At 39.0% G+C, this 15,465-nt stretch overlaps 1 protein-coding gene across 1 annotated transcript; it reads right to left on the reverse strand.

Moving 5' to 3' along the window:
• Positions 1 to 23: 23 nt before the first annotated feature.
• Positions 24 to 985, reverse strand: LOC135437471 (uncharacterized). The gene is made up of 2 exons (XM_064695400.1): positions 961 to 985; positions 24 to 262 (listed from the first exon to the last, which is right to left on the reverse strand). The coding sequence occupies exon 2, from the start codon at positions 249 to 251 to the stop codon at positions 66 to 68; it is 186 nt and encodes a 61-aa protein (XP_064551470.1). The 5' UTR covers positions 252 to 262; positions 961 to 985; the 3' UTR covers positions 24 to 65.
• Positions 986 to 15,465: the final 14,480 nt, after the last annotated feature.

The raw sequence follows: 15,465 nt of genomic DNA on the forward strand, positions 1-15,465 counted from the left end.
ATTAAATCAAAACAACGTCTATATGGATTTCAATTACATTTTATTCAATTTAGTTCAGCTTCAAACTATGCGCCATAAACGCAGGCGTTGACACCAATCTTATAGATGGAGCCCGTGGGGCAATCGCCGCGAATCGTGCGCGGGCTAATGCATTGGCCATTCTCGCTCCTAAAATCTTTGGGGCATTTGCCAGCCGAAACGACAACAGCGAACAGGGCAAAGATAACCAGGCAAAACCACGAGAAGTTCATTTTATTATTAGCTGCAAGCATAAAAATAATATAAAGGATTACTTGGCTTTAATATATAATAGATTAAAAGATAGTATGTATTTTTATATAGTTGCAAATTTTTAATTAATATATTTAATAAATACACTCCCATAATTGTATGGTTTCATTTAAAGATTTGTAATATAATAATAGATCTGTGAAAACCTTTATTTCTGTCAAAGAAGGTTAAAAAACTGCAGAATTCCTAATTAAACTGTTATTTTACAGCACAGTACCGTTTAATCGTTTATGCACAAAGAATTGAAAAAAAAACGCTTGAAAAAACGAGCTATCATTTCTATTAGTAAGTCGACAAACTGTTAAACGGTCGAAGAGTCTGCACTCCTTGAAAACTGGCAATCGGTTAGTATTTTATCAAGATTAACTAAGAGATCTATTATTAAGTCAAAAAACTGAACAGTCGATTCTGCACTTCTTGGAAACTGGCATTCAGTTAATATTTTCAGCCTATTGTTGAATAAAAAATGCAAAAATTTAGTTTATAGTTGTTAAGAAAATCCTCTTTCTATTATTTAACATATGTATGCTATTTCTCGCCTTGCTTAATATCAAACATTTGCTGCAGTTTATTTTATGCATTTTTAAAAGACACTTTCAGTTTCACTTGTGTTGCATTTCTAAGACTTCTGTTTCCGTTTAAGTTCTTTCAACAGTTTTTGTCACTTACGTTTTGTCTCTGCTTGACAATTCTTGAAACTAAAATATTTCGACTGCTGCCGGCATGTTTTATAGGAGGTTGGGCGTTGAAACCTTATCTCGTGGCTCGACCTTTTGACACAATCAGCGCCATTTAAGCTTAAATTGATAAGGCTTCTGAAAAACCCAAAGAGCCAAAAAGTAAAACGAAGGCTTGACACATATGCAATGCCTGAACAATGCGCTGAATGGGGGCAACAATTGCCGAACTGGACAAAAGGCCCCAGCGCTTGGCATGGCCTCAGCGATGGACACTTGAGCGCCGAAGTTGGCGTCAAAATCAGCGAAATCTGCACCAGAAATTCCAACGAGCGGAACCAAATTGTCAAGTGTATGCGGCACAGGTGAAATGCTGCGCCACATTGTCCAGGCGAAACAATGGACAGGTCGGGAATTGTGGATTGGCGCCTTTTGAGCCCGGTGGCCTGTCACTGTCACATTGACAATGGACATGTGCCTCCACAGAACTGAGTCCACGCCTGCCGAAGCCTATTGGTCATGCATATGTCATTCAAATACAATTACATTCAGAGGCATTCACTCTGACTGCAAGAAGCGGTTCAACATGACCACGATATGAAATCATTTTCAATACTTTTGTATACCCTGTACCCATTCAACGCACATTAAATGGGTATACAGAAGTGTATTTAACAGGAATAACAAATTTCGATCTGTTTTCTAATACCAAAACTAATTATTTGTATTTTATAACCCATGATTATACTCGCCAAATAGTTTTGAATGCTGAAAATTTCATAAGGGACGGTGGATAAACACAGATTCTTTTACAGAATACAGGATATCGCCAAGTCAATAATGCGCCACTCCAGTACTTTGCAGGAAATGTTCATAGAATACGTCAAAAGTATTTTAAATACTTTTAAGTATCTTGCACCATGCACGAATATTTCTCTCCTGAGTACAGGGTATCAATCTAGTCAGCCATTCCCCACTATAGCACTCTTAATAATATTTCTTGTCAATGTGTAAATATCCATAGACACATCTGGAATAATTTTGGTGTTTAGATATTTAAAGCTTAACCACAGGATATTTCCTAGTCGAGCTAGCTTTGAACCATAGATGTTTTTTCGGCAGCTGCGCATAAATCAAATGCTAACGAGCCATAAAGTTTCATTGTCGGTTGCCATTTGAAGTGCCATGCGGGTGAGTTCAATATTTGTATGTTATAGTTTGATTTTGATGTACGACAAACAGTTCTCTATTCCCCCCCTCCCTGACCCCTTTCTGCGTCTAGAAGGTGACCACTCGAACTGAAGCCGAACAGTGCGTCATAATTCACTCAACACTTGGCCAGCATTCAATACTCGGTAAATGGTTGCGTGTCCAAACAGTGGACAACAATGTGGGGACACAGAGGCAACAACTTTGAACAGTTTGGGCCAGCACTTGGTCTCTGGTCGGGTCTGGTGCGGACTGGTCATGCCTTGGCTTTGAATTATTGATGGGCGTATTAAGAAGATTAATGTGATGAGCCATGGCATCGAGTTTTGTCGACGTCGACGTCGTCGCTGTCGTTGTCGTTGGTCATGTTAATGTCTTCATTGTCGGCTTAAAGCTTTACCTTTACCGTTAACTCCTAGCAGGCACCTCTCCCTCTAAACGAGTGTGCGCGTGTGTGTCTAGCAGATTTGGAGCGCTCCAATTGAACGCCAGCAACAAGAAGAGCCATAACGTTCATCAACGTTGCCATTCGAGGGTCAGGTCGATTGGTCATTTGGTCGCTTCGCCACGCGTCCCGTCGCGTCGTCTCCCTCTGCCATTCGATTCGTTCTTTTCACTCGTTTGTTTCGTTGCGCGTCCATAAGCCATTTTTCTTCCTGATGCACATAAGTTTTAAGCTCTGTGTAATTTATTTTTATAGCCATGTAGTCGACGTAAAGATTGCAAATATGTAGTTGGCGTTTGCTATATAACAAACCAAAAAAAAAAATAGAAAGAACCTCGTGTCGTTAGTTGCAAATCAAATGCTTGTCATGGCATGGGGGCAACTCCTTTAACAGCCACCCCATTCAGTTCCTTTTATGCAGGATATATCCGTGATTCTGTGTGTGTGTGGAAAGTATTGCATGACTGCTAGCTGGGAATGTGCTATGCTGCCACGGCTAAATGGACACACCTGAAGGACAATCAACGACGACGACTGAGAAAGCAATGCAAATGTTGGGCTAACCCATCTATAATTTAAGAAATACGCAGAAACGTTTTCTTGTCGGTTAACGCTGGTACAAAACTACAATTTAATATGAAATCTAACAACAAAGAGACTTGGCAGAAAAACTTAAAGTGAGTGCTTGAAAAACAAAGCCATAAATGACATTCAGCACTATTTCTAATGCTGAGACAAGAGTAGCGAGAAGCAAAACCATACATGTGTGATTGCTTATATTATACTTCTGAAAACCTTCAGGCTGGATACAGTAGAATTAGCTGCAAACAACAGACAGCAATGCGGGAAGATTTAAGGAGTGACGGGGACAAAGAGATTAAAGATTTGCTTGTCCTATTTCATAAAAATAACAAGGCTTTCGATTTGCTTCTCTCTTTGCATCTATTTTGATTAAAGGCTTACTTGATTGGTTAATTTCTCCCTTAACTTATCTGTTTGCTTATCGCGTATCTTTTGTTAGCTTCAGCTTCGCGATTCGTTTCACTTTTCGCTTGACTGTTAAATTCTTCTAATCCTACTACTTAGTTTCTTACCTTGCTTCTCCCTAAGCATTTCAGCTATCTTTGCTGTTAAGCTTTCAGTCCTCACTGTCTTCCTTGTTTATTTATATTAAACCAGTAGCTATTCGCTCTTAGCTTCTCTCTTCAACTAACATTTAACATGCCGGTTAATTACCGTAAATTTTTGTGCAATAAAGCTTGTTGCCTTAATTCTGACTTCCTAATTTGATTTCCGATTGGCCTCACACATAGTTTCTTGATTAGCCCTGCTGTTGTCTTATATGTATAAGATATCCTTTATTAATATATATATATTCTTATCTAAACAAATGAAATGAATCCGAGCCAAATGTAAAGTATGTCTGCTTAAAGCCCAGACTTTCTTCCCCATTGTCTCAGTTATGCCCTGCTGATATTTTAATTGCTAGTTGTCATTATTTAACTCTGTTGATACACATGTTGCACGTTGTTAGCGATTGCAGTTGTAATTATTATTGACTGCAGCTTGGAGTCCTTGCTGCACCCCGTTGCAACCACTAAACCAAACTATTTTGTGCCACTGATGCATTTCTCATTACGTTGCTTATGCTGCCTCTGGACGCGGTTGATGCCAACCGCAGACATTGACTTTGGTGAAACTGTGGCAGGCCATGCGGTGGCCTGGTACTGCCACTGGCACAGATCTGGGAGCCATCAGTTATACATAGTTACATAGCCAAAGCCATGGCCAGGACAGCCCAGCAACCCCCAGCTGGGCTGCTCGTGGCGCTAAAGCCAAAGCTACAGCCAAAGCGAATGCTGTTTTTATTGCTGCCGCAATGTTTTAACTTTTGTGCCACCGCCAACCAACTGTCGCGTTGCATGTTGCCGCTTTTACTGCAGCATTTAACCACTCAGGCAGCCAGCCGATCACCCGCTTCGTCTTGCCCCCCGTGCGGTGGTGCGGTGGTGCGGCGGTGGGGCAGCCAGGCACACAGCATGGCAAAACGTGCTGAGTTTTCGTAATTAGTGCGCCGGAGTGCAGCTTGCCCACGTACTAGAAGTTGGTGAGTGGAGAGAGTAGAGGGTCTCCACATTGGCAAAGAAGCAGCCAGAAAGTGTACCCCTACCCCTTAGCTCCCCTAACCTATATCTCAACCTATTTAGGCGACTGGCAACTGCACGTTTATGTCGCTCAGCTGCTGCTTTGGGCCTTTTGAGTGTGACATGGCAGTGTCCCTATATGTGTGTGAGTGTGGGCGTGTTCTGCAGCTCGTTTGTTGGTTTAAGTAAGTTGTTAGTTGCGCCGCGTATGACACACAAGTTGTCGCCTTTAAGCTGCTCCTCTGAGTACTTGTTGCCAATATTAAATCCAAGCACATAACTCTGAGGAACCAAGTGAAGCTTTGTGCGTGTGGGGTTGTGTGAGCTTGTGAGAGTGGGCTTCTTATGCATTATATAAACTTAACCAAATTATCTCACTTTTCTCCAAGGAATTCTTAGCCCAACAGCTGTTACACTGCTTAATACTTAATATTATATAAGCATTTAGCTAATGCAAATTACCTTTTCTCAGCTTTATCAATATTAAATAACCAATTGATATACAAATATCAAAATTAATATTTTGTTATCTGACGATAATAATAAATGTAAATAATGTAATATTAATATTGATTTCCTTTTTGTAAAATAAAAAGGCAGTAAATGGTAAAAATTGTTTTAATTGGCATATTTACCACTAGAGGAAGTAGCTCCGAGTCGAATGGATAATGTTTTAAATGCAAGGAAATTTGGAACCCCAACTTTAACCCCATCTGAGTGCTTTATTTCGATCCAGAAAGAGGCTTAGATATAAATATCGGCTGCCTAGGTAACCAATCAGTTTGTCAGTCAGTCGAGACAAATCTTTTTTATAAATGTACATATTCTTTAAACCTAAAGACAGTTAAAAATTCATTTCATTTTCACTCTCACTTCTCAGCTCTCCATAATTTGAATTTTTAATTGCAAAATTGAAAAAATAAAAATATACACAGAATATAATTACTGGTAATAAATCATGTATGAAACTTTATCATAGATAATCAGTTTTTAATAAAAAATAAATAAACGAGAGCTATAAAATATGATTTAAAGGTCATAGAAAATGTGGGATAAAAAATAACAAAACTAGCCAGCTACTGTTTATGGCCATTTTTGTATAAGGTTCTGGCCCCAATGGTAACGACATTGGCAACGAACAGCTTTCTGCCTTCAGCTGCCACGGCCTTAATTTTACTGATTATGGCAGCAGCAGCGGCAAACTTTTGGCCATTAAAAGGATTCGTTTTAATGAGTTTGGCAGGACAGGCAGGACAGTCAGGCGACAAGGTCTTACAGGGCCCAACACGCTCGCCCACTTTATCGATGCCCGTGTAAAAACTGTCGCTGTTTATCTTTTTTGGCAGCAACCAAAAACTGAAACTGGAACTGCAGAAAAAAAAAGCTGAAGCAAAAAAAACAACAAAATTTGCATTTTGGTGCAATTAACAATTCGATGTGGCCCGAAGACCGTCGTCTGGCAACTGGAGACTGCATAAATCAAAGTAAATACAGTGCGTAAATAAAGTAATTGTCCAAATGTGCCTCATATTTATGCCGCACCACTTGCAGCCGTCCTTTTATGGCTGTTAATTTCTGGGCCAACACCCAGCGTCAGGTAGCCAAAGTCTTGGCCACCACATTCGGAGTACTTAACTGCCAGTTGATTTAAGAAGCAGTGGTATTTTGGTATTGTTAATAAATTGGTAGCGGGCGCTATAAAATCACTTGTACCGCTAATTGAACGGACGGCGCAATTAAAGTCGCCAACTTTCTCGTACTGCAATGCATCAGTTTTTTATTTATATAAAATTTACTTCTTTCCTTCTTCTTGTTTGGTTTATTTATTTATTTTTTTTATTTATTGTTTTTTTTTGGTTGCCAAGAGCAATTGATTGACAGCTGTCATGGCGATAACCGCAGTGGGACTGGTGACTCGAACTGGGAACTGGGATTTGTGATGCAGTTTCTTCTGCATAAAATGCAGATCCAACTGTCGCATTGCTCATTTTCTCGCCGCGATCGTCGTCGTCGTCGTCGTTTTCGTCTTGTTAAGGAGCTGCTTGTATAATTTTAATATTTCACAATAAATGGAAACGCCAACGCATTGCAATTGGAGTTCACCTAAGGCCCGAGGGCCCGGGCACTTTCTCCCAGCACATAACGGTTTGACAATTTGCAATGCCAGCGACCGAAAGCAAAAGCCAAGGATGGATCCATGAAAAATGCATGAAAAGAAGGTAGAAAAACTGAAAAATAAATAAATGAAGCAAAACAATGATGGCACTGCAAGCAATACTTGATACTGCTGCTGACCGATATAACCCTATATGGACTTGTTTACTCTTTATGTTTATTAGTTGGACACACTGCGCCCACTGGCCAAATGTAAAAAAGCCGCCAACGCCACCGACTGCAACATCAACAACAACAACAATCCACATCTGCTGCTTTCCGCAAAATGAAGTCATTTTTTTGCCAAAGTGTGGCAAATTAGTTGCAATGAGGATAAATTGTCCAATCACAGACAATAAAGCAGTAAAAACTTTAAGCAGATGATAAGCACTTGGCAAGTTCTGAGCACTGCATGACAAAAGGCATTTGCGATTTTGGCCTCACTCAAATTTCATTTGACGAAGTTTAGTTGTTTTACAAAAATATGTTTACCCTTTGAAAAACAGAAAATACACAACTGAGTAATATGGAAATCATCATTCAACAATGCGCAAAAGACTAAAGTTTTAAAATTCGCGGATGGAAACTTATAACTTATTTTTCTTCTGGAAAATCTAAATAGTTTGAAACTGAAACTCAATCAAATGAAGCAAGTTTAACCTTTTTAGAAAGAAAGCCTAACTCGGCATAAAAATAGTAAAATAGCCTTTATTATATATTCATATATATATTTAATAACAAGTCAAACCATTTCAACCCATAGATATTAAATTAAAATATAAATTCAAACTGAATTGAAAAAACAGTAATAAAAACAACTTTTTATCAAGCACACTGCACCATCCCTAAACTATTTTGAGGATGGGGCAGTTAAAGAGTCCGGGCCGGGAAATACCTGATGTTTGGTCAATTCACGGTCTTTTTGCGCAATTGCCTGTGTTATATGCCAATGTCAATTGACGCCCGCAAAATGGTAAATGTTTGGCAAAATTGCATTTGTGGTCGAGTTAAAATTTTAGAATGTAGCCAGGAGTCTGGCTTACATACGTTGCATTACATTTCATTCACATACGTAAGCCGCAACATGTCTAATAGATTTGGCTCAAATGATGGGCACTCATGTAGCAGGAATTTAAGGCTATTACGGCTCATAAATAGTTAAAATAATCATGTGAAACCACATATTTCCAAGCTTTAAGCAATTAATTACTGAAAACAAGAGGGCGACATGCTGACTGTGCGGGGAGAGCATCTGTTAGAGGCAGTGCTTTGACTTAGGTTTTGCCTAATGCTCAAAGTGCTGGCAGTTAATTAATGCGTGCAATTTAATAAAAGCATAAACGATATATTTAACTGAGAACGCCAAAAAGGCCCTCAAGCGAACACACGCACAGCCAACGCACACACAAAACTGAGCAAGCAATAAAATTAATCAAATAATTACTGCAGAGATCGAAGTGCGCTTTGAGCATGGGAAATAAAGAAAAGACGTGCTCACTACTTATCAGCATCCATAAACGAGACATTAAACATGGTCAAGGAAAGGAAACAATTGCCACAGCCAAGCAGCCAGCCAAGGCAAACTAACTGGGCCCAGTCAGTGACTGTTTCTGTGGTATTTGTTTTTTTTTTCTTTTCTTATTTTTTCACTTGAGCGCAATGAGGCATTTATCATTTTTAATCGAATGCGGAAACAATGGAGCGCGTCTAAGTGGAGCATTTGATGTGGGTTGCTGCCGATGCTGCCGTATTGCCCGGTTGCTTTGGTCTGGTGGGCGATTTACTTGGCAAATGGCAGCGTGTTACGCAGCCAAGAAGCCAACGAACAGCAGAAGCAGCAGTCGCTGCTCCAAAACATATCTATAATAATTTCTTTTAATTGTTGCGCTTCACAAACTAGGGCATAACAGATTGGCCAAACAGCTAGTACCAGAGATCTATTGTATTATAATTTACCTATAATATCTATTGTTTTCCCCGCCCAAGTCGAAAGCTAATTTAGCAGCCTAATTTTCCATTGGGTTGAATAAATCCACAGCCTTATGTATATCAATTAAAATGTTAAGGTTAAAGAAAATTAATTCATATATAAAAGCCATAAATATGAAAGAGTTCGGCAAATTAATATTAAATACACAATTGAAAACTGGTCATGAATCTTTTTAAAGTAATTTATTATATTTAACTCTTGAGATTGGCTGTTGTTAATATTATTAATGACAACACACATAAGCCTATCTTAGCCATTTCGCTGATTTCGGGGTACTTTTTGAATATGTAATATATGCTCTCCCTGGGGAAAAGAGTACAATTTTAATTGAAGACTAAAGAAATCTTACATTTTGTATGAAAACGATTCTATTTAATAAAGTTGATATACATTTTCTATCATGAAATAACCTCAAACGTTTAAGAGAAGCCTAAAATGTGTACGTTCTTATTGAATTAGTAATAAAAGAAATGAATCATTCATATGTTCATATTTTATCCATCAACTATGGTCAAAACGACATAAATTTTAATCTAAACGTCTTTTATGATTATGGGCCATAAACATTACGAAAAAGGGTTGCCAAAGATTCGATCGATCAAAATTTAATGTGTAGAAAAACCTCATATATCACACGCTGACGCCCACTGAACAAATGTCCGTTGTTTCCGTTAAGGCAGCGTATTAAAAAGTCGTTCTACTAGACATTCCCGATCTGCCTTCATGTGGTCTCTTACAGACGATGAACGCCAAACGCCAAACGCAAACCTAATGTAGCAGAAAATTACTTTATATGCACATGGCAGTGCTGCCGGCCGCCAGCCGCCAATAGATGGCGCTCTGTGTCGCTGGCTAGGCGCAATTCGCACACGCCTATCAGCAGCCAATCATCGGCGGCTGCACAAAATTTAATTTGCTTTAAATTGTTGTTAAATGCGAGCAATTGAAATTTATGCCAAAGCAAGTAACCAAAACAAAGCTACGATAATCTGTGCGACTCCGTCTTTGCCTCCCTATGCCCCAGCCCCCTCTACAACGTCGTCATCATCAATTTAACCAACAATCGGCGACGCGGTCGTCGACGAGCTGGCGCCGTCTGGGGCGCATGCGCAAATGTCCTTGTGTGCTATTTCCAGTTAAATTTAACATAATAATTTTTGTGAAACGCCGTAATTTGCGATTGGCCTCAGTCACCGTCTCTCTGTCTGTCTGCTTGTCTGTCTGTCTGCCTGTCCAAGTGTCCCATGTACGAGTTGTCGTTTAATACGGCATAAAATGTCAATTGGGGCTGGCTCAGTCTATGTCTCCGTCGCAGTGGGGCAACCTGTGCGCCCAATAACTTCATATAATCAAATTCAAAACAAATTTGTGCTGCAAACAGTTCTCAGTACAAGCGAAAAGCGTTAGGCCAACTTGCAACAAGGCTCGAACGGTGCGAAACTGGTTTAAAGTTATTGTCCATCTTTTGATTTCTTGGGCTGTCGACGTTGTTTGTTGTCGTTGTCTGCTTTGCGGCACTTGCTGCTGCTGTTGTTGTAGTTGTTGCTGCTGCTGGCGCTGCCGCTGCTGTCGTTGACTCTTATTGGCTTTTTGGCTCGGTGATTAGTAGGTCAGAGTTTTTCATTTCCAATTGGATATGTTGCACAAGCCAGCACAAGCGGCACACACAATCTGGCTTACAAGTGTGTGATGGCGGCTTGCCCATATTTGGAAAGGGTACAGCTCACAACTCAAAACAAACATTGACTACGAGTGTACTACTAGTATTCGTCGTATATGTAACTACAAGGCAATAAGAACTGGCCAATACAGGCTTCAACTTTGATTCATTTCAAATGTTCAGCTTGTGGGAAAGCGGCACAGCCAAGGTAGCCAATTGGACGCGACAAAAAAAAAAAAAAACAACCCAACAAAGCCCTCCAAAAAAAATAGTACAATACACAAACTATGGAATATTCACGCCAATTCAGGATATTTGGGCAAACAGGAACTGCTTAGACAAGTGATATGGAGAACAACCAAGAAGCTGTCGTAGACAAATTGGTAACAAAATCCTTTTCTTAGCCAGGAGTGTGGAACCATCTGAAATTAATTTGTATTAAGATTCTTGGAATTAGGAGCTGAAACCCCACCCAGGAAATATTTAACCTCTATTTCCACTAAGGTGGGAAAGCACCTCATAATCAACTTTTGAACAAAGATCTTTGAAACTGAGTTTGAGGCCGATCGAATGGTAAGGAAACAATTGTCATACAACCGTTTCGGGCGGTTTTTTTCTCACTTGGCATTTCCCAAAACGACATCTTTTGGTGCAGCTTCATCAGCTTCATGATTTGGTCACCAATTAATCAGTCAGTGTGTTAGACAATCAGACACTCATAGAGGACAAACAGTTTTATATAAAGTGTTTTTATTTTCAAGATACAGACATGAAACCCAACAGTGAGACCGATAATAGAAGGACTAATCATTTTCAAAACTACGAAAACTTTTTTGGGTTGCAAATAATTCTTCATTAAAATGTCAAAGTCAAACTCAGTATTTGCTGGGGAAATTGCTATGACTAATTTAATTTAAAAGCAGTAAAATTTTAATAACACAAATTCAGGAAACATTAGATACATATATGTATATTCCAATCTAAGGTTAGATAATGGCCGTTAATAATGTGCTTTGCTAAAAATGCATTTAATAAAAGTGTGATTTTCTCATAGAAGACTGCTTAAAAATTTCAAGCATGTTAGCCAAGCTGGTCAATTAATATAATAAAGGTATTTATATTTATTTGCCGCAAGCTCTAATTGATTTGGCCAACTCTTAGCGCCGACCTAAGATCACGATTGCTTGTTTATCTAATGAGCATTTTCGGTTGGGGGCTATGCCTGCGTCTTGGGGCCGGCGTCTCACCTCGCCGATGGCGATATTTTGGCGAGAAAGCAAGAAAAACAAATAGAAAAACGTGCCAAAAATGTGTATTTTAGTGGGGGTGGCGCCTAGCAAATGGAGCCGAAACGTCGGTGGCCTCCAATAACGAAAAAATTCGCACGAGTATTTAGCGCCCAGCGAGTGACTGTAATAACAACAACAACAACAGCAACAATCATTAAATTCAAAATAACAATAAAATACACAAAAAAAAAGGAAATAATAATAATAAGCGGCTGGCAATCAATTTGAAATTGAAACGCGTTTTTATTGCCCTGGGTAGGTGTCTCATATTGTGTGGACCCGTGCGTAGGCCACTTGATTTGGCGTCTTTTCTTTTTTTAAATTTATTTTTTGTTTTATACTTTATTTTTTCTTGTCCGCTCGACTGGCTTTTGGCTGTGAACCTCGACGCCAGCGCCGCAGCGTTTTGGCCACGCCAATTGACGCTGATTATTTGCAATTACAGGCCGAAACCCAAGGCGACATTCGTGATGTGACAAACACCGACGCTCTCCGCTCGCAGCTTGATGATCTTTAAATAACTGACTTCAGTCGTATAAAAATAGATGCTGTCATTATTTAATAGCCCTCTTAACACCTTACCATATTTCTTCATATTTCATGTTCATTTTTATTTCGAGTGCTTTTTTTCATTTGATTGCATTTTGATATGCGCAACTGCAAACGAATTGCAACATCGGAAGATCAAAGGCTGACCAATTTGTCCACAGTTTAAAGCGTATCGCCTGTAGTTCATCATCTGCCAGTTCTGTGAAGCATATTTCAAGGATTTAGAATCATTAACAGAAAACCCAAAGCCAAACTCAAAAATGCTTATACAATAATCGGATTTAGATACTTGCGAACTGCTGTTGAAATTTTGCTAAATATTTGCCCAATTTGTGTTTCTACTTTTTGGTATTATACGACTTAACCAAATTTTTAATTATTCATTAGCAGTATTCAGATTCTAAAAATAAATTGTAACGAATAACAAATAATATTATTAATATTTCATATAAAAATATGGTAAACTCAGATCAAATATTTTGGTGTAGCCAGCCAGTTTAATATAAGTGTTACACCAAAAGAGGTCACTTAAGTCCAACATAAATACGCATATTTTATTTATAGATTTAAATACATTTAACATAATTAATATTTTCTTTTACTAGCTTATATTCATACTTTTGTCAAAGACTAACACTTTAACAAACTTTACTTTACGTTTGTTGAACTTTTCTTTATGTTGAAAATAACAATTTTACTATTTTTATTTGTGTGAAATATTTATATACATATATACCCCAAGTTCGTAGATGTCAAACCACCCTCCATATCAATTTGTACAGACTGATGATATATGTCGCTACTTTTCTATACAAATTTATAGTTTGTGCCGTAGCTAACCCAATTCGCTACGCCGTCACCCAGTGTCTGTCTCCTGAGGTGGGCACCTCACCTGCCAACATTAGCACTTACCTCTTTATTTCAGCCACTTTATTTATAACGCAGACACGCACATATCGAAAATACAAACTATATAGAATGTCGGCCAGCATTTGGCGTTGGCGTTAATGTTGAGATTGGCGTTTTGTCAACTTTTTCGGGGGCGACGCCATAGAGAGTCCCCGAGCAGACCAATGAGAAGTCGCTTTGATGAGCATCGGCATTGACAAGTTGCTGAAATTATTGCCGCCTGTCAGTTTGCATACGCATTTATTCACTCATCAGTGGGTCAGCCGGCAGCAGCTCATTTCCATGGACCAATCTCATTGCGGCAATTAGAATTGGCAGCTGGCGCGGGCTGAGAGTGGGCCGATTCAACTGTTACAAATCAATATTTGTCCACTGTGCTTGTCCTGATTTTGATTTTGATTATCATTGCTGTCGCTGATGAGTTAATGCCGCCGGCAGACATTTGCCGATCCAATGGACTTGCACACAAACATCCCGCACAGCCGTATCCTAACCCGATGTCATTTTCAGTGTGTGGCCGATAGAGATTTGCATTGGCCATTTACTGGTGGCAATTGGGACGGCTTTGCGCGGCTCTGCGGTTACGTTTTGTTGCCAATTTGTAGCGTAATTAATTGAAGCCAAATTAATAAAAGCAACAGCACATAAAGAACCAGTAGGAGAAGCCAAGTCGATGACGACAGCGCTGCTGGGGGATTACAGCTGGCAACATACAGCTGATACATAATGTTAAATGACTTAAATGTTGACGGCCAACCAAAAATAACAAAAACAACAAAAAATATAACAACAGCAACAAATGGGCAATCACAAGTAAAAATCACGTTTCAATAAGCAGCAGACATAACACACACACACGCTCACACACTCACTTACACAGTCACAGCCATCGCTCACGATTAACTTGGCCAAGATCTGCCTCTGCCCGTGATTTGACTTTTGCATTTGCCACCTCTCGTGCCTGCCCATGATTTGTTATGCTTTGTCAGCCAGCCAGCGAGTACGTATTAATATTAATACACGATTAGTTTTAGATTATAATAATTCTCATATTATTTAATTTATTTCAGTCTTTATGCGCAGCCATGTTAAAATTGGACAGGATTTAATTCTCGAGTTGTCAGTCACTTTGGCTGTCATTAGTTAATCTGACCGATTTTACAACCTATTAATCCAGCTCTATATACACTATCCGACCATTGAGCAATCGGTGTGTGTAAAATTTAGGCATTTAAATTTCTATGTTAGCAAACATAATGAATACACGCCCACAACAAATCCATTCCATATTACCTTAGACATTCAAATGTTTAATCTATGTGCCCACGGTAAATATGTCACGCAGGGTGATAAAACGAGCATCAAACTCACATAAAGCAGATCTTTCATCATGGTTTACTTGGAAACCTATTTCTGATATAAAAATTGATGGATTGCATACATATTATTTGTACTGTCATTAAACCGTGCCTAAATAATTCTCCACATTCTTTTTGATCTTCAAAGTCAGTTACCCAAAACTCAATGCCACAAAAAAAAACAATTATTTGTAATTTAATTTGTTGTTGTTTTAAGAATGTTTGAAAGCTTACTATTAACTACAATTTATCATATCATTTATCACTTGGCATACAATAAACCGATTTAAATTTATTTTTTTGAATACATTTTACTGATATATTCAACTATATTATTTAGATAGTTTGTCAAACTCTCCTATAATAAGTTTTACATATTTGTTATCAAGAAACGGTCTACTACGCCATTCATAAGCTGGTATACGAGTTAATTAAAATAACCCACGTGTCTACGCCCAAAGCCAGGGACACTTTCTAGGCGGCCGTCACTTATGCAAATTATATTTGAAAAAAAAAAAAACAAAAACTGAATGAAAATGCGTATAAAATTAATTAGAAACAACAACTTAATCGCTCGGCATTTCCGCTCGGCAGTTCGCCAGTCGAATCCACACAAGTGCTTATCTTGGCCATAGACAAAGATTATACTCGTGCGCCAGCTTCCACTTGCCCAAGTGAATGAATGAATGAATGAGTCGGCGCAGCGGCCCAGAGTGCAGGTGGTTGTTGTTTTAGATCGGATTGGCGCGTGGGCGGCGGCTTGGCTGGCATTTCGAGTTTATTTCCGCTT

Source organism: Drosophila montana, unplaced genomic scaffold (assembly GCF_035044405.1).
Source record: "Drosophila montana isolate Dmon_TW-CO22-7 unplaced genomic scaffold, ASM3504440v1 contig_3817_1, whole genome shotgun sequence".
NCBI lineage: Eukaryota > Metazoa > Arthropoda > Insecta > Diptera > Drosophilidae > Drosophila > Drosophila montana.